The sequence below is a fragment of the Agelaius tricolor genome, unplaced genomic scaffold (genome assembly GCF_023055355.1).
Source record: "Agelaius tricolor isolate 1412-34295 unplaced genomic scaffold, bAgeTri1.0.p SCAF_5, whole genome shotgun sequence".
Classification (NCBI taxonomy): Eukaryota; Metazoa; Chordata; class Aves; order Passeriformes; family Icteridae; genus Agelaius; species Agelaius tricolor.
Window position 1 is genome coordinate 25,434,713 of NW_027269265.1, and position 17,531 is coordinate 25,452,243.

Here is a 17,531-nt window from a genome sequence, read left to right on the forward strand (position 1 = left end):
AAAAAAACCCTTTGTTCCTCTTACTTTTACTAGAGCACTAAGCTTGTAACCAAATTGTATGCAAACTTTCCTTGTTGCCCTTGTTCACACTAAAAAGAATTTCACACTGATTGAGAAATGACCACTTCATCTTCTAAAAGTTTTAGTCTTTTACTAACCTCAGGTCTGCATGAAGCACTAACACTGGTTCTGGGATTAAGGTAACTAATGATAGAGACAGTTGTTGAATGAGTAACACTTTATTGTGTTGACCTTTGTTTCTCAGCATGAACAAGTAGTACTGGATGGCAGTGGTGTGTTTTGTACTGTCTTTCATTGATGTTGTAAGACATTCTGCAGTGATAACCTAGGAGAGATGGAGAAGAAGAATGTGTAACACTTGAAATCCCCTGTTCAGAAAAATCTTATTTAATGATAATCAAAGTGCTTCCATGGAAAAACTTGTAAATCTAAATGAAATAAATTTTGTAAGAATAGTTTGGCAAGTTGTTATCTGAAAATTTGTTTCTCACTTCCAAAATATATACAGAAATTAATTATGAATTATGATCTTTTTTTATTATCAATTAAGAATTATGATAGGACTACAGAAAGAATGACTGAGAGATGTTAAAATGTTGAGGCTCCTTTACTTTAAAATACAAACAATAACTAGAAATGAGGTGCAGTTTCAAACTATAAAAAGTGGTATAATTATGCTAACAGAAATAGTTGAGACCAAAGGCAAACAAAATTAAAAGTAAGTAATTTAATTAAAGCAGTATCAAAATTAGTAACATAATTTAAAGTATGAAAACATTTGAATAAGAAAAATCTGTAACTAGAAATATTAAAACCAAACAAACATTAAAAACAATAACGAGATATACCAGTCCTTGCCACATTTCCTGTCAAGGGACCTAGTGAATATTCAGCACCAGACACTTTTGTATGGCTAGTATATATTCTATATTCTAGTGCACTTGTTGAAGTTCTGCCCATTCATTTTAAGAAGTCTCATTCCAAGCCAAGTTGTTCTGCCCTCTTCCTCTAATTCATTCTTTCAGGGTGAAGCAAGACTGCTTTTCTGCTAGTCTGGGGCCTCAGAGTGCACTTCTGTACAGTGGCAATTCCTGTATTCTTTTAAAATTGGTATTCTCTAGCATGATCTGAAAGGAGATTATGATTTTTAGAAACTTGGTTTTATCTTAACCTTTCTATCAAAGTTAATAATCTTCTGTAGGAATCTCACTAATAGGAGCTTGTGATGTGTTTCACATCCGCACACAAGCATGTGTGTGTCTGCCTACCATGAAACATGATGTCCTGTCCTGGGAGCCACATTCTTCTGGACCTTGCACTGTGCAGTGGAAGTGACCAAGACATCAGTGACAGGAGCAGCCAGAGCTTCCTAGGACAGACATGCAGCACAGTGTGATCCAGCCTGGCCCCACCTCTGTCTGACTGAGCTTGCATTTCAGCCAAGAGAAGCTGGGGATGCTCTGGCAGTCCTGCTTGCAGCCTGATCCCTGTTCCATCCCTGCTCCTGGAACTCTGATACTCAGCTCCAGCACAGAGTGCCTGGAGCAGCACTGAACCGTCTGCCCCCAAGTTGACTCTAGAGGGCAAAAACCCTAAAGCCTGAGGCAGGTATAAAATAACACTGCCAGAAAGGTCACCCCAGGGCTTGGAGTCAGCCTGGAAACCACTGGTTTCCAGTTCTAGCAGAGGCAGACCTGTGAGCTACATTGCTGCAGATGACCCAAATTTCTGAGGGACTGTGATCCCAAAGAAGAGTTCACCAGCAGTGCTATTGAAAAAATAGATACCCCTAAATTTCCAGGGGCCCTGCAACAGGTGGATTTCCTAAAAGAGGTGCAGAGCACTGAACTGTGCCAGGATTACACACAGGAGTGGTGCTGGAGTCCTGCCTGGGAATCCACAAGCATTTATCACCCTCAAGGTGACTCAGACAAAACCTTGCAGGCTCCCAGCCAGATGTCCATGTCATCTGAAAATTTCTAACCAGCTTCTAAGAATACATCACATTTTTTAAATACAAAATGTTTCATTTATGTAGGGGGCTTCTTTTAATAAGAAGTTATTGACCAGAAGAGGCTAAGAAAAAAAAAATCCACATTTTAGATATTATAGATATAATTATTTTATTGGATCATGATCTCAGTGATTACAACTTCTGAATATGTTTAATTTTATAAAGTACTCTCCTTTTTTTGAAAATACATTTTTTCATCTAAGAAAGATCTTAGAAACTATGAGTCTGCTACAGCCCATCACCAGTTGTTACCATTTTGTTGTTGTTGTGATCCCATTGGCCATTTTTTTCCATCTGAGCTATGAGAATAAGAGCAAATAGAGAACACGCTGTTCGGTAACAAACTGTGTTTTCTCAGATGGACTTATTTTATCAAAGGCTTAGACATCAGCAAAAGCTGTTTCCTTTTTTATTGTGACTGCTCTTCAGTACAATGTGATTGTGGCAGCTGCTGTTTTATCTAGAAGCTTAGTTTGCCCTGTCAAAATATCTGACAAGTCCACCTTCCCATGTGTAGGAACCTGACTAGTGTAATGAATGTGTATGTTTAAAGAAATTGAGAGTTACCTGTACTTCATCACAGAATGCAATTAGTTGCCTCTGTGTTTTTTACCTTGTGCTGTTTCTGTTACATTGAGTAACTGGAAATACTCTGCTAAATAGGGTAACACGTCTTATGCAGATATTGAGTGAACCAGATCTCTGTGACAACAGAATAGGTTGAAGGAACTGTCAATGATAAGCTCAATTATATTGAAGGGTATATTGACCTCATGATGCTAAGATTCTGATCTTTTAAATGTACTCATGTCTTAGGTTCCTTTTTCTGTCGTCTTTTGTTCCCTTTCTTCCTACTAAGACTAGCACCTTATTACAGTACATTTCTGAAGAGGCCCCTCTACATTCATCATAGTATATTCCTAGCATCAGGCTTTTTGGTCCCAACAATCATTCCTGCATTTTCAAGCCTGCACGCAGAACAGTTCTCCTGCCCCACTCTCAGAGTAAGACTAAGTGGGTTGCCACCGTACAGTCAGGGAAGCAGGGGAATGCAGAGGTAATGATGCTTTCAGCCTTGCACAATTAAACATCTAGTTCAACAGCTTTCTACTTTTCAACAGTATTTTCTACTACTCCTTCCTTGCTGTGAAACATTGAAACTAATAATCTTTTTGGCCCCGTACCACCCCTTCACAGATGAGAATGATAGTGATTTTGTCACTGTAGAAGGATCTGAGTCACACTTGGTGCTGGTGGTTTGTAATTGGAAGCGAAGCTGAAATACAGAAGGGAGGGCTCTGTGTCTAGAAGGGTTGGAAGAACTTCTCCAACCCTTAGCCTTTCTCCAGTACAAACTTAGGATATTTCTTTTTAATTCCAAATCAGAGCAAAACCTCAAAACTTAGTGACTTCTTCCAGAGAATTCATATTGGAATGGCTGAAGCTGAAACCTTATGCACTTCTGAACTATTGTGTTGTCATCTTATTGCAAAAGTTCCATACCTTCTTGGTCATCGCTCATGGGCAGCGCCTCACAGCATGGACTCCTTCTTCTTCACAGTACAGCCAACAAACTCCAATTCTTCCCTCACCCAGCTAACCCACTCTTTTGTAGCACTCTTCTCCTTATTGGACACAGCTGTGGCCTATTAAGGGCAGGCCTGTTCCTAATCATTGATGATTAGTGCAGCTGCAACTCCTCAGGTGTGAGACTACCTTCTGCACTATCTTTATTTTCTTACATTTCTATCCCCCCACACTATTGTCCTAAAGTCAACCACTTGGGTGAAGGTACACTCAGCACTTTGAGATAGTAAATTCAGTGTGGACTGCTAGAAACCCAAACAGATCAACTTTCTACATTTAATGAAATGGGTCTACTGAAAAAAATAGTATGATTTGTTCAATTAAAAAGCATCCCATGCATACACGCAAGGGGACAAAAAATTTCAATCCTGACATTTTCTAGTTTTTTAATTTTTTTACTTTATTTTCTTGTGACATTTGCCTTGTGTAATTACTTCCATTTTTGTTTTAAAGTATAGGGCAAAACAGAATTTCTAAAACACTGATTAACAGCCCCAGGATACATAAGCAAACTGCAACCTCTAGAATGACCACCTCCTGCAGACTGAAATAGGACATTAGTTTGTAGGAATGGTAAGCTCTCTTAGCTCTGCCTCAGTCTCCACTAGTGGAAAGACTGAGAATTTAGCTAGAGGATTTCTCTGGTTTTTGGCAGAGAGAAATAGGCTTACCTTACACACATAGTTCCAGTTAGGTTCTGAAGAGCATTCTTCACTGGACGTGGTCTTGGCTGATGTTTTGCCAGAAACTTAATCTTATTTTGCTGTCTTCTTTCTCATGCCTCTTAGTTCTCTCTCTTCTACCCAGTTCTGGTCTCCCAGGTCTTTAGACCATCTCACCTTTTTGCCTTGCTTTGCAGCTGCTTTTGCAGTCTTTCTACATCTGCTTCTCTCTTCCTTTCCTCATTTCACAAAATCACTGAAAGACATAATTGACTTATTCTAGCAAGGCTGCTAAGCATGATGGACAACTTGGCCAGATTTGGACTGAAATACATAAGAGTGGCAAAGGGCACAAGCTGTACAAAAATGATTGCCCTCTTCCTTTAAGGTCAGGTGGGACATGCCGAAGTATCTCAGAAGACCATCAAAATTTACCAAAATGCACAAATTATTTTCCCCTATGGTCACTCACAGACATAGCACTTGGGGCAGTGCTGATCCAGACAATGAGGTCTGATAAAGCCAGAAGAACTGAGAGTAGTCTTACCACGCAGCACTTTCAGGCTTCTCCTTTGAAAGTCTGAACTGATGTGCAAGATTAGTCATGGCAGTGCATGTCTTCTGATACCTCCAGATTCCTCCATCTCACCTCACTTCTAATTTAGCCTGTGTGTAGTTAGGATTCCATTTTAGATTTGAATATTGATTTGTTCAAATAACTGACATACTATCATTAGAAGACACTAAATTTTTCAAATGGACTTTGAAAATGTCGCATTTCAACTTTGTTGACCCACCTCCTTGTTCAGAAGCAATTGAAACGGCTTTGCATTATGGCCCCAAAATATCATAGCTGATCAAGCTATGGTATTTGTCATTTGTCAAATCTAAGAGGAGAAAAATATGGATCACTTCCTGATGTTTTCTGCCTCTTAAAAATCCAAAGACATTTGCTTTGTTTATTTTTTAGCTCTTTCTGACTCCACATCATTTGTCCATAAAGCCTTCATATATAACCCTATTTTTATATTTTGGATAACTAAATATATTGTTGTTACGGTTTAAGAATGGTACTTTCCAATTCAGTATTCCCACCGAGACCACTCGAAATCATATGCTGGTAGATCACTCCCCCTTAGCAGGCTGGAGAGGAGAACTGGAGACATTAAAGGCACAGGTTGAGATAACAATTTACTGGAAACAGCAATAAGATAAGAAAATGAACAGCAGCAACAACAACATCAATACCAATGACAGAAAGTACAAGAAAGAGGCAAACAATTCTCATGGACACAGACACACCGCATTCCTGACAATATCCAACTGCTCCTTCTGCCATGCTACACAGATCTGTACACAGATCTGGAAGTGAGCCCTTCCCCCATCCCTGGCAAATGACACAAAGTTGCATAGAATAACCTATGTGTCCTGGCCATGCTGCCTTCTGGCTGCTGCAGAAATCAACCCTGTCCTGGCCAGAGCCAGGACATTTTCCACCCCTTATTCTGTACCATCTCCAGTATGCCCAGATCCTGCACCTTCTGACTATTACGTGTATCTTCATATCTACATAAACACGAGTGCCATTTCCATGGGCAATGACCATCCCTCCAAGGTGTCTGTTGACTTCCTTTAATTGATGACTGTGGGTTCAGTCCATCCTAGATATCTTCCAGGGCAGGAGGGTTGGTGTGCTGTCACATGGTTGCAAGCTGCACCAGGAGCTCACAATTGGAGCAGTTCATACTCACTCTCCACGGTAATTCTGGCATACAGTGGCAGTGCCGTCAGCAGCCACTTCTATACAATTCAACATTTCAGACTGTTCTAACCCAAAAATCAAATTCCCTGGAGCTACACATTGTGTTTCCCTGTCCCAAGTGTGCACCCATGTCCTTGAGCAAAAAGAATCCCATGGATGGGTTTGTCTTTGCTTGAGGCAGGATTCATCCAAACTGTCTTCCCTAACACATTTCTCATATGCTCCACAGGGTCTTTATATCCATCTGCAGTACACTGAGGTTTTGATTGGGCAGGGCAAGCAAGGTAGATCCTCTAGTATTAACTAACCAGGGGGCCTGTGCTAAATGCTGACCCCAGTGCTGAAGGTCTCACCACCCCATTGCTTTCAATGTGGTTTTTAGCAGTCCACTGTACCATTCCTAATTGCCAGAGACTGGTGCAGGATAGGGAATATGATGCCCCAGGTGTCTATGAGGATATTTTTTAAATGAGTGCCATTGTCCAACTCTGTTCTTTTGGGGGTGCTATGTCACCACATGAGCTGTTTCCAGGATGGTGTTCTGGGCAGTGATGTGGGGCACAGGGTTGTCCCAGCCATCCACTGTTGTCTCCATCATTGTCAGCACATAGCACTTGTCTAGGCAGATTTGTGGGAGTGCAATGTAATCAAACTGCCAGGCCTCCTCACATTTTTATTTCAACCCTCGTCCCCCACACCAGAGAGGCTTTACCCATTTAGCCTGACCAATTGCAGTGCATGTTTCATGGTTTTGGATAACCTGGGATACAGTGTCCACTCCTCAATCACAAGCCCATCTGGATGTTGCATCTCTTCCCTGATGACCTGAGGTGTTAGGGGCCCACCAAGTCAGAAATCATTCACCTTTATGTTCCAGTCCAGATCCACCTGAGACACTTAAATCTTGGCAGCCCGATCCACCTGTCCGTTCTTGAACATTCTTCAGTAGCCCAACTCCAACCCCCCCATGTAATCAGCTACCAGAAAAAGAAGGATATGCTCTCCTCACTGAGGGTTCCTAGCATTTTCTAGGGACACATCAAAAATGGAAGGATGACATGTGGAGTCCTACATGGCGAGTCACAGAAGATATTGAGGGACAAGGTAGATCAAGTCAGAGTGCAGAGCTGAAGGCCATCCAGCTGGCCTCAGGTGAATGAGAGGAATGGCCTCTACACTGACTCATGCATGGTGGCTGCAACAGTGTAAAAATGGTGATTGGCAGTGCAGAAGGAAACCATCTGGGCCACTGAACTGTGGCAAGACATCACTGCCTGGGTAGGGAAGTTGGCTGTAAAAGTACATCATGTAGATGCACACACATCTTCTGTATTGCTCCTCTCTGGAGCTGCCACAGCATTCTCCTTGCAAATATTCTGTCACTTTATCAGGCTTGTGTAGGTGAACTGCTAAATCATTGGAGAAGAGAATTTCCCCCAAAACTGGCCCATTCTCTCCCGGATTCTGTGCTACTCATGACCATCCACCCTCAGGTCAGATTTCTGAATGACCTCCCGAGAAATCTCTGTCCTGACTCTAAATATGGTGTAGACTGCACTGAGGAGAAGTGGCAGACTTAGCAACAAAAATACGCTTTCCATAACATCCAGCAGGAATTTAAAATCCTCAAAAGCTGTTTTAAGAGGTCTGAAGAAGGAAAAGGGGGTGAAGAGCTGAGAAAATCATCTTCCCCATTTCCTCCCACAGATTGGATGTGATTATTAATGGACCCCCAGAGCTAGTGCCTGAGTAAGGATAGAAGGGAAACACTGCATACACATCCCAAATGACCTTCATTGCCCTTTATTTTACCATGTCATAAACTGATACTCCATAGTACAGCAACAAAGCAATCCTAATCCCTCTCCCTGCTCTGAAAAAGAGCACCATTATGAGCACATAGTGGATATACAAAAACATGTACAGTGTTAGGTACCACACCCACACGAGCAGACCAAGCAACATTGCGACCAGTAGGTCTGGACCTAATGCAACAAATCAGATCAGATTAGATCAAATTTGTTTTCAACTCACTCTGGGCAGAACTGTTGTTGTCTCAACCCTTGGTGCCTCACATTGGGCACCAAAGAAGGCTGTTGTGTTTTAGGAATGGTATTCTCCAATTCCATGTTCACACTGTAACCATGTGCTGCTCCAAACCATGTGCTGCTCTATCACTCCCCTTCTCCTGTGCAGGCTGGAGAGGAGAATTGCAGGCATAAAAGGTAAAGCTGAAGAGATAAGAACAATTTTTACTGGAAGCATCAATGAGATAAGAAAACATACAGTAACAACAACAGTGCTAGAGGGTACAAAAAAGAGGCCAACAGTTTGATGTAGGAGGCGAACCGCCCCACAGTAATACCCAACCACTCCCTCCACCACACTACACTGACCCAGAAGTGAGCCTTTCCCCAGAAAATGGCACAGGATGGTATAGAATAACCAGGTCCTAGCCATACCCCCTCCTGGCTACTGCAAAAATTACCCCATCCTGACCAGGACCAGGACAATTGTGGAGAGAGATAAAGATAATAGCATTTTATACTGAAAACTTTAAAACTCCAAAGGGGAAGCAAAATCTGCAAAATTTTTATATACCATATTTAAAATCCACATGTGTGTATGAGCGTATGTATGTATATATATGCTTATCTAAAATCCAAAGAAATTTAGTTACTAATTAATCTGTTAATTTCTGTCAGACTTTAAATCTATTTTAAGTGCTGTTGTTCTTCACTCTTCTGGTGTGGTATGTTCAGATGTGAAAATCACTTTACATGACTTCTGTTCTTCAATAGCTCTAAGTTTCTTTTTAAAAAAATGTTGTTATATGTGAATTTGTGCTTCTGTGCACAGGAATTAGAAACAAAATTTTAAGCTATGACTGGAGTAATACTTTAATTGAAATAATGGGGCAGACTGAGATTTTCTTTATCCAACAACCCATGATAAAATTTCACACTAGGGTTTAACCCTTCAGTGCAGACTAGCTAGCTTAAAACTAGCTGCTTTTGCTTCATGATTTCAGGAGTATCATGTTAAGACTGGCTATAATTTTAATGTATTCAGAACTGTGAAACAGCTGGAGAACAGAAGCCATATATCGAGTTGCCATTTGTTTTTCCTTATCAGTTGTGTGTATGTGTGTGAGTATTTACATGTTTTCACCAATGTTAAGCAAGCATTTCAGACAGTGTTTAGGATGTATCTCAGTTACTATTAATAAGGTTGTTGGATCTGGATAATGTTATAGAATTCTTTTCTTTCTCTCTCCCTTCCTTTTTTTTCTTGTAATGCTTAGTTGGTAAGTATGATGCCGTATTTCAGAGCTGTTGCTTCATTGCACATAACTAACTCATCACTCTCTTTAACCTGTAGCATGAGCAGCAATTGCATAATGAAATTCGAAATTCCGTTTTCTGTGCTCATCTGTTAATACCCTTCAATCTCTGCGGTTCGTGTCTCATGTCTCACACCTGTTATCTTTTATCTTTTCTCCTCCCCCTTCCTCACTTCTTTCCACTCCTCCTTCCTCATCACTTCTTCATTCTCAACAAAGAAAGAAATGCTGTGATATTTCTTCTCCTTCCAAAACCTCCACTAGAAAGCATTGGCCACATCAAGGTAAAGGGCAAAGGCTTGAAACGGAAGGTCTTTCACGCTAGCTGTGAATGGTATGCTGTGCAAAACAACAACGGTTATTTTCTATTCTCTAATTTCCACCATTTGAAATGCTTTAATTTCTTGTAAAATCAGAACAAGATAGAATTTCAGAAAATGCGAATGCATGTTTCCCTGCTTGCCTTTTTCTATAAGGCACAGTGAGTCAGGCATTATCATGCTTTTCCAGATTGTTTGGCAGTGAAGTACCTAGTTCATGAACAAAATTACTGTCACCAGCTGGGGAACAAATAACAGCCCTTTCTCTCCCCTGTCACTCTGATGGGTCGTGTCAGTTTGAAGATAGAAAGTACCGTGCTCTTGCTCTGGAGCAGGCAGGTGAGGTACCAGGCAAGAACAGCCAGATTGCTAAATACCACAGGTTTATGACAATCTTTTAAATTTTAAATGCTCCTAGATTTCTTACCTTATGACCTCACTTGATTTTAGCGGAATCTTTCAAGATAAATCATGACCAGTTTTGAATGATTTTTCCACCCTTTATTTGTGAAATGTCTACTGAAGCAGAGAGATCTTCAGTTCTGATTATTGCATTATTATTTTAAAGAATTACCAGTAATAGCATGATGTGGAAGAAATAGCAAGTGATTTCTGGCTTACTGCAGTCCACAGGGGTTTCCCCATTGACACCTGCAGGACCAGGCTTCTGTCTCTAAATTATATGGGTTAGAAGCCTTCAGAGGCAGCTGTGGTAGTTGAGTTCAATCACGCTGTCAGTGGCTGTAAATGGCTAATGAAAATGCAGTTTAGTTTTATGGATGGGAGTTAATAGTATTAATTTTCTATAGCATGGGAAGGAGAATGTAACTTTGATTTCATATTTTCTCCTTTTCCTTTTGTATGTCTATGGAAGAAGATTTGGAGACAGGCTGTTTGTAGGAAAGAGCTCTGCCCCTTGCAGTGAGAACTGTGGGGCCACTGGAGCATAGCTCTGGGCACTGGGCTAATGAATTACATATCATTGTCTCAAATTCATCTTGTTCCTTTTACAAAGAAACATTAACATATAGTGCATCCAGTTAGTACAATCTGTTCAAGCTTCTGCCTTGTGGGCCCTGTAGGAATTTGCCTTTTGAAGCACAAACTAAAGTTGGTATGGGAGAAGATGTTTTGCTCTCTCAGTTGGCCCCCAATTCACTCCACCTCTTCAGCAGCATTCCTAGAGCTCCCTTCATGTGCAATGAGCTGTTAACCTTCATGTTCTCATTAAAGACTGGATTCTTCTGGGTTGTGGTTTGACTAATGATTCCCCATCCCTGCAAGGGAACTGGAGCTGTTTGTTTTCCTGGTTAGCAGGAGAACATTGCCCACTTCAGTGCTGCCTCAATTGCTCAGAGCGAAGGGGTTCTGCAGTCCCATAGCTCAGTGGTTTCTGCAATCATCTTTTCTATAGGGGTGGATTTGTGGCAGTTGTTAATTCCATGAGCAATACCATCACCCACAGCTGATAAAGGGCTAGGAGATGCTGTGGCAGTGACAGCAGCACTGAAATTCCTGTCAGCCCCTTGCTAAGAGATCCCGTGCTGCGAGTGTGGGAGGCGGCGCTGACGCCTCTGGTTCTTGCTGTCCTCTGCAGGCTTCTGCCCAGAGACTCAGCCGGGAGAAACTCCAGCAGCAGCAACAGCACAGGTGGATGGAACAGACTTAGCCTCTCCAATGTCTCCTCGGACTAGCAAGAGCCGCATGTCCATGAAGCTGCGCCGCTCCTCTGGCTCAGCCAACAAGTCCTAAGTGGCGAGATGAGATGCCTGCAGCTTTCTAGTGAAGAGCACTGGCCACCCTTCCCGCAGCCACTCACCGCCTTCTGGGGCTTTACTGCTCACGCCGTTCATTCAAGGATAACGTCTCAAATGTGTGTGCACCCATGCCCTGCATACTCCTTTTCTGTATGTTTATTTTAAACAGTGACACTGGAATTTTACTTTAATAATTTAGCTTTTTTTTTTTTTTTTTTTATCAAACTCCAGTCCGCCTTTTTTTTTCCTTTGCAGTGCAGTTTGTACCCTGCACCTTTTACCTACTTGGATGATTATGGATGATTAACTTTGGGTTTTAACTCTGGTTGATCTTGAGTCAACATGGAATTGGAGACTGCAGTTGGATTACACTATATTTATTGTGCCCCATTGCAATTTTCTCTGTAACAAAGAAAGAAATATGTACAATTTGAAAATGAATGTACAATTTTAAATTGAAGTTGCATTTGTAAAGTCTTTGTCAGATGTCACAATGTTAATGCACAAGATGTGTACAGATTATTTATGTTGAGGATAAAATAGTTCAATGGCGTTTCAAGTATCACAGAATCCAAATGAAATAATTTGCTCATAGCACCCTTTCATCATAAAGCGATGTATCATTTCTTAATTCTGCAGATAATCTATGCCAGAAAAAAAAATCACTGTTCTGAAATTCTATTTATGCTCGGCTTCCAAATATTTTTATAATGTTTGCTTTTCCAAGTGGTGTCAATAGTAAATGCCATTGAGTTTCATGAGTTTTAGCCATTATCATTATGCTGTTTCATCTAGATGTATATTCTTTTTTCTTACATTAAAAAAAAATTAAAAACAAACACTTTCCTGATAGAAATTCATTGCTGTGATGATGGGTACTAGGGAAGAAAAGGGAACATGCTCCGGGAGCCTGGCCTGAAATGCTAATAATTTCAACCTTGTGAGCGCAGATTAGTACATGAGTTCCACCCATCCAGAGGTATTTTCCTACAGAAAATTAAATGCTCACATTTTGAGTCTAGTAAACAACAAAATGCTGTTAACAAAATGTAGCATGGCATCGGTACTAACTGCATGTGTAAATATATGGGCAACAATAAAAAAAGAAATTATGCATTGTCATTCATGTAGTATCTACAAATTTGTAATGGTTGAAGAGAAGACATGTTATTTAATAATCCAATAAAATTATTCTTACCACCTTTTGTATATTAGTTATTTACCTCACTGATTAGATTCTTAGTCCAATTTATAGAATAATTGTGTATTACATGCACATGAAACAGTTAAATGCAATACACAGCTTAGTTTTCCTTTGTATTAAAAAAGCACGCACAAGTTCTCAAGAATGCCCAACTGCAAACTTTTCCCCAGATCTAGTAAATACATTGCATGGAGCTCTGCAGGTAATACAAAACATAGGCTGTTCCCTCTGGCAGGCTGGTTGTTCAGGTGCCAATTGTAGGAGCAGTTAATAATCATCACATTTGTGTGGTCTGCAGCCCTTCATCTTTGACTACACAAGGAGAGAAAGAGGAACCATGATTTAAAAAAACAAAAAACTAGTGACTTTCTCCAGGGGCAAACTCATTTAATTCCATAAACAGGCATTTTTACCTAAGTCTCTGTTGTCAACAAACGACAGAAAAATGCACAACTTAAATTAACATGCTTTATTTTTGGCATATTAGTGAGTTGCAAGTTTAGCCTCCTTTGTCAGAAAGCAAATCTTGGCTGCATTAGGTTATATTGTATTAATTCATTTGTCCAGGTTCTGGAACTAAAATGACAAAGTCTGTGAAGCACATTTAACATAAAGCATTCATCGCTTGCTCGCAGCCTTTGGGCATGATACATCTTTTGTTGTGTGTAGCAAAATATAAAACTACAGAAATAATTGCTTTAGAGGATGCTAATCGAGAGATTGAAATATTTTGCATGCTCATGTCAGAGAGAGTGTTAGAACAAAGACTACAACAGGGATCAATTTGGTTCTTCAGAAGTCACCAGCTGACCCACTTTGCCCTGCTGAATTCAAGGAAGGCATGAGCTTTCTTTTAAATCTTTTATTGAATTTTCTTACCCTTATTTTTAGTCTCATCTACTACCACATTTAGAAACAAGCACTCATGGAAAAAATAAATAAGTAAATAAATAAACAAATAAATACTGGCTGAAATGTCAGTAGCTGGTAAATTCAACAGCATTTCAAAGCATTTGGTCAGAGCACTGTCAAAGCCAGGGAACACACACCGCGGGTTACTTTGCTAAAGGTAGGTGTCGTTAGGGAGAAGGAAGGTAGCCTATCACCTGTGCTTTAGCAACATGTCTAAAGACTGCTTCATGTCCTAATTTCAGCTGCTCACAGGACTTGGAGGAGCTCACATCAAAAGCGTAGCTCACAGGGGAGAGAGGTCGGAGGGCGCCTGGAAAGGCGAGCCGCACACACGGTGCTTTCCGCCTGCCCGCCATGCAGGGCCCGGCAGGGCCACACGCTGCCCACCCAGCCCAGCCCGGTGGGACCGACCTGCCCTCCCGGCTGCTGTCCGTGCCGCACTAACGAGCCACGAACGGAGCGGAGCAGCTCTGGGAACGGGCAGCTGCCGGAGACGCGTGTTTTGCCTACCACACAGTTGCTAGAGTACAGAGACACAGCAGGAGATGCGTACTTAGCTATAGAAAATCAACACCTCGTATTTCAATTAAGCAGACAGCACGATTAATTTCCCATACGTTTTGCTAGCTATTATGTGACTTGACACTGACTTAATATGAACATTTACCTTCTCAGCTACCTTAGAGTACACCACGAATGCTGAAGCTCGGGGGCTAAGGCTATGAAAACAAGGTCACTAGATCAGGCTCCTTTTCTCACGAAAAATAATTCTTCTCTTTAGATACCCTATATACAACCGTAATTCTCGGCGTCGTTACGGAAGGTACTGGCGGTACTGGCGGTGGGCCGCCACCCGACGCCTCGGCACTGCGCGCCTCCCGGCAGATGCTGGCGGGGCTTCTCGCCTGTTGCCGCCGTCCCCCGGCCGCCACGGTGGCTGGGGACCTGCGGGGCGCTCCCTCCGCTGCGGGGCTCGGCGTGAGCGCTGCCGGCAGTGCGGCCCGTGGCCGAACACGCCGCCGTGCCGGCCGGGCGCGCGTCGCTACCCACCGGCCGGGAGTCACCGGGCGGCCCCTCCGACGTCGTAGCCGTGAGAGCCGCGACTTTCCATAGGAATTACAGCGTGGCCAGGGCTCGCTCGGCTAGCCCGGGCTCTCGGAGCAGTCCCACCGGGGCGGCCGCGGGCCTAGCAGCCCGGCCGGACGGGCACCTGGAGCAGCAGGACCTGCCTGCTCTCCGGCGGGTGGCACTTGCTGGCGTGCCGCGCCAGCCCGGGCGCGCTGAAGAAGGTGGCGGGGCAGTGTTTGCAGGGGAAGCCCTGCCGCTCGCCGCCCGCCGCGCCGCTCTCGGGGACCCCGGCGGGAGGCGGCGGCGGCGGCGGCAGCAGCAGCTCCTCCCGCACGGCGTGCCACAGCCGGTGCTTGTCCCTGATGTCCGCCGAGGGGAAGCGAGCGCCGCAGAGATGGCAGGCGAAGGTGAGGGGCCCGCGCTCCGGCGGGCCGAAGGCGGCGGGCCGCGCTGCCCCGTGGGTGCCCAGGTGCTTGCGGAGGTAAGCCTGCCGCCGGAACCGCTTCTGGCAGCAGGGGCAGGCGAACGCCTCCCCGCCGGGGCCGGCGCCCGGACCGGGAGCGCCGCCGTGAGCTGGGCCTGGGCCGGAGCCGGGGGCGGCCGGGGCGCCGCCGGCGCTGTCCGCGCCGCCGCGGTGCTGACGGGTCCCCGGCGGTGGCTGGGGCGCGGCGGGGCCGCGGGGCCGCCGCTCGGGGCTGTTCTCTTTGCCCGGCGGGGCGGAAGCGGCGCCTTCGGCGCTGGGGCCGGGACGCGGCTTGTGCCAGCGGCGGTGCGAGGCCAGGTTGGCGGGACAGCTGAAGATCTTGTGGCACTCGGGGCAGCGGTACTCGACGCGCACGATGCGGGAGCAGCGGTGCTGGGCCAGCGCCAGCGGGTCCGCGTACTGCTCTTTGCACAGCTGGCAGATGAACTCGCCCAGCGGCGTGCGCCCCGCCGGCGGCCCCGGCCGGCCCTCGGGCCCCTCCTCTTTGATGCGCAGCCCCAGCACGGGCGAGGTGGTCACCTCGTCGGCGAAGCTCAGCTTCCGCGTGGCCTTGCCCTTCTTGGCCGGCGCCTTGGCCCGGGACGGCCGCTTCAGCGCGGGCACCGACGGCAGCGGCGGGGCGGGCAGCGGAGTGCGCGGCTGCAGCAGCAGCTTCTCGGCGGGCGGGAAGGAGGCGGCCAGGGGGAAGGACTCGGCGGAGGCGGGGGAGCTGAGGCACCGCTCGAAGAGAGCCGCCCGCGGCCCCGCCGCGCTGCACGGCCCCGTCGCCCCCCAGGCTGCCGGAGCCTCCGGCGGGGTGAGCCCGGGGCCGCCGCAGCCGCCGCCGGGGGGCCACGTTGCGGGGCAAGTGGCGACGGCTCCCTCCTCCTCCTCGCCCTTCTCCTCCTCCGCTCCCTGTCTAGCGGCGGGGCCGTTCTCGCCGGCGGGCGGCGGAGGCGGCGGGGTGGGCGGAGGGTCCCGGTCAGGGTCCCGCTCCCGCGGGCGTGCCCGGTAGGAGCCGCCGGGTCTCCGGCTGCGCTTGACGAGGAAGCCGCGCGGCATGGCGGGGCGGTCGGTGCGGGGCAGCGGGAGCGCGGCGCGGCCCGCAGCCCGCCCGGCCTTTATACCCCCGGCGCCCGCTCCCGCCCGGGCGTCATCCTCCCTCCGGCGGCAGCGGCCAATGAGGAGTTGGGGCCGGCGCTGGCGGCGGGGCCGGAGCGGGCGCGCTCGGGCCGCGGGGACGGGCGGGTGTCTCGGGGAGCGCAGCCCGGAGCCCTGCGAGACTGAGGGAGGCGTGGGGCCGGAATGGCTCCCGGGTGGGAGAGACCCCGAGCCGGGTCACGGGCGCTGCCGCCTCGGCCGAGAGGCCCGACGGGGCTCTAGCAGGAGCGTCTGTCGTGGGTGTTCGTGCGGTGCCTTCATCCGCTGCCGGGGCCGCACGGACCGCACGGCGCATCCTTCGGCTGAAGCGAGCCAGAGCTGGGAACTGGCTCCGTCCTTCTGCACAGCCACATCGGGAGTTTTCCCAGAAGTAGCCAGAAAGCTCCGGCATTGCGGTGAGCTCCCAATGCAAGAGCAGGGCTGCCGCCGCCGCGTAAAATGCTAAATCACGGCTCTGCGTAGTGGCCATGACTGGTCCCTTGGCAGCCTCACCCGCGGGCAGCCTCCCGAGCTCAGGGGAGGCAAGGCTGACGTGTGGTAGTGTTGTATTGCACTAAGACGCGGTTCTTACAAGGTACCGCAAACTGCAAACGCGGCCGAACCTCCCCCCATCCCGCCCGATGCAACTCCCGGCCCGTTCTGGGTGCCTGAGCCTGGTGGCAGCTGGTGCGCCCCTGGAACAAGGCAGGAGCCGTGTTTGCTAAAGCACTAATCGCCTTTTAGGGGAATCAAGCGCACTGGCAGCGGGGTCTCAGCAGCCCCGCCGGCCCCACCGCGCGGTGCCAGCATCTCCTGTTGGACCGCCCGTGTCCCCGAGCCTGGCCTTGGCGGCAGGACGGGGCTGCCCCACCCGCAGACCTGCTGCCCGCAGGATGCACGGGATGGCGAGCCATTGGAAATGACCGCGGCTCCCCCCGAGACCAGGGACAGACAGCCCTCACCAGGGTAGGACTCACTGCTGGCAGCATCACCTAGCCGGAGGAAGGAGAGAGCACCAGGAGAGAGGGAGGAACAGCACCTCTGGTTCGACGGGCTGAAAGGGGAAGAAAGATGTGAAGCCTTCGTGCAAGACCAGAATTCCTCCCACCTGCTCAAAACACTCTCTCAAACCACTTCTGTGTAAGTGCTCCAATTATATTTGCTTAGCAAAGTCTTATTCATGTTTTACATTACTCTCCTCTCCCATTTTCCTCCATTTTCATGGTTGCACTGGATCTCAGATTAGATTATATAGTCCACGGGCTAGAGATCACCCTT

At 46.6% G+C, this 17,531-nt stretch overlaps 2 protein-coding genes across 12 annotated transcripts in view; one reads left to right on the forward strand and one right to left on the reverse strand.

Annotated features, from left to right (window-relative positions):
* RALGAPA1 (Ral GTPase activating protein catalytic subunit alpha 1) overlaps positions 1-12,666 on the forward strand; it is a 132,409-nt gene extending 119,743 nt beyond the window's left edge. For 4 of the 11 annotated variants that reach the window (XM_071426874.1, XM_071426877.1, XM_071426884.1 and 1 more), the window contains 2 exons: positions 9,609-9,723; positions 11,307-12,666. In XM_071426874.1, coding sequence (XP_071282975.1) covers positions 9,609-9,723; positions 11,307-11,403 — 212 coding nt within the window. In that variant the 3' untranslated portion in view covers positions 11,404-12,666. Of the gene's footprint in view, positions 1-163; positions 9,558-9,608; positions 9,724-11,306 lie in introns of those variants that run through there. The other 7 variants (XM_071426875.1, XM_071426883.1, XM_071426885.1 and 4 more) reach the window with 5 other exon arrangements.
* On the reverse strand, positions 11,828-16,406 carry INSM2 (INSM transcriptional repressor 2). Its single transcript, XM_071426886.1, has one exon. The coding sequence runs from the start codon at positions 16,173-16,175 to the stop codon at positions 14,769-14,771; it is 1,407 nt and encodes a 468-aa protein (XP_071282987.1). The 5' UTR covers positions 16,176-16,406; the 3' UTR covers positions 11,828-14,768.
* Between the last annotated feature and the right edge of the window lie 1,125 nt (positions 16,407-17,531).

Excerpts from the sequence above, each read along its gene's own strand:
- INSM2 (XM_071426886.1), bottom strand. The coding sequence starts at position 16,175 with ATGCCGCGCGGCTTCCTCGTCAAGCGCAGCCGGAGACCCGGCGGCTCC.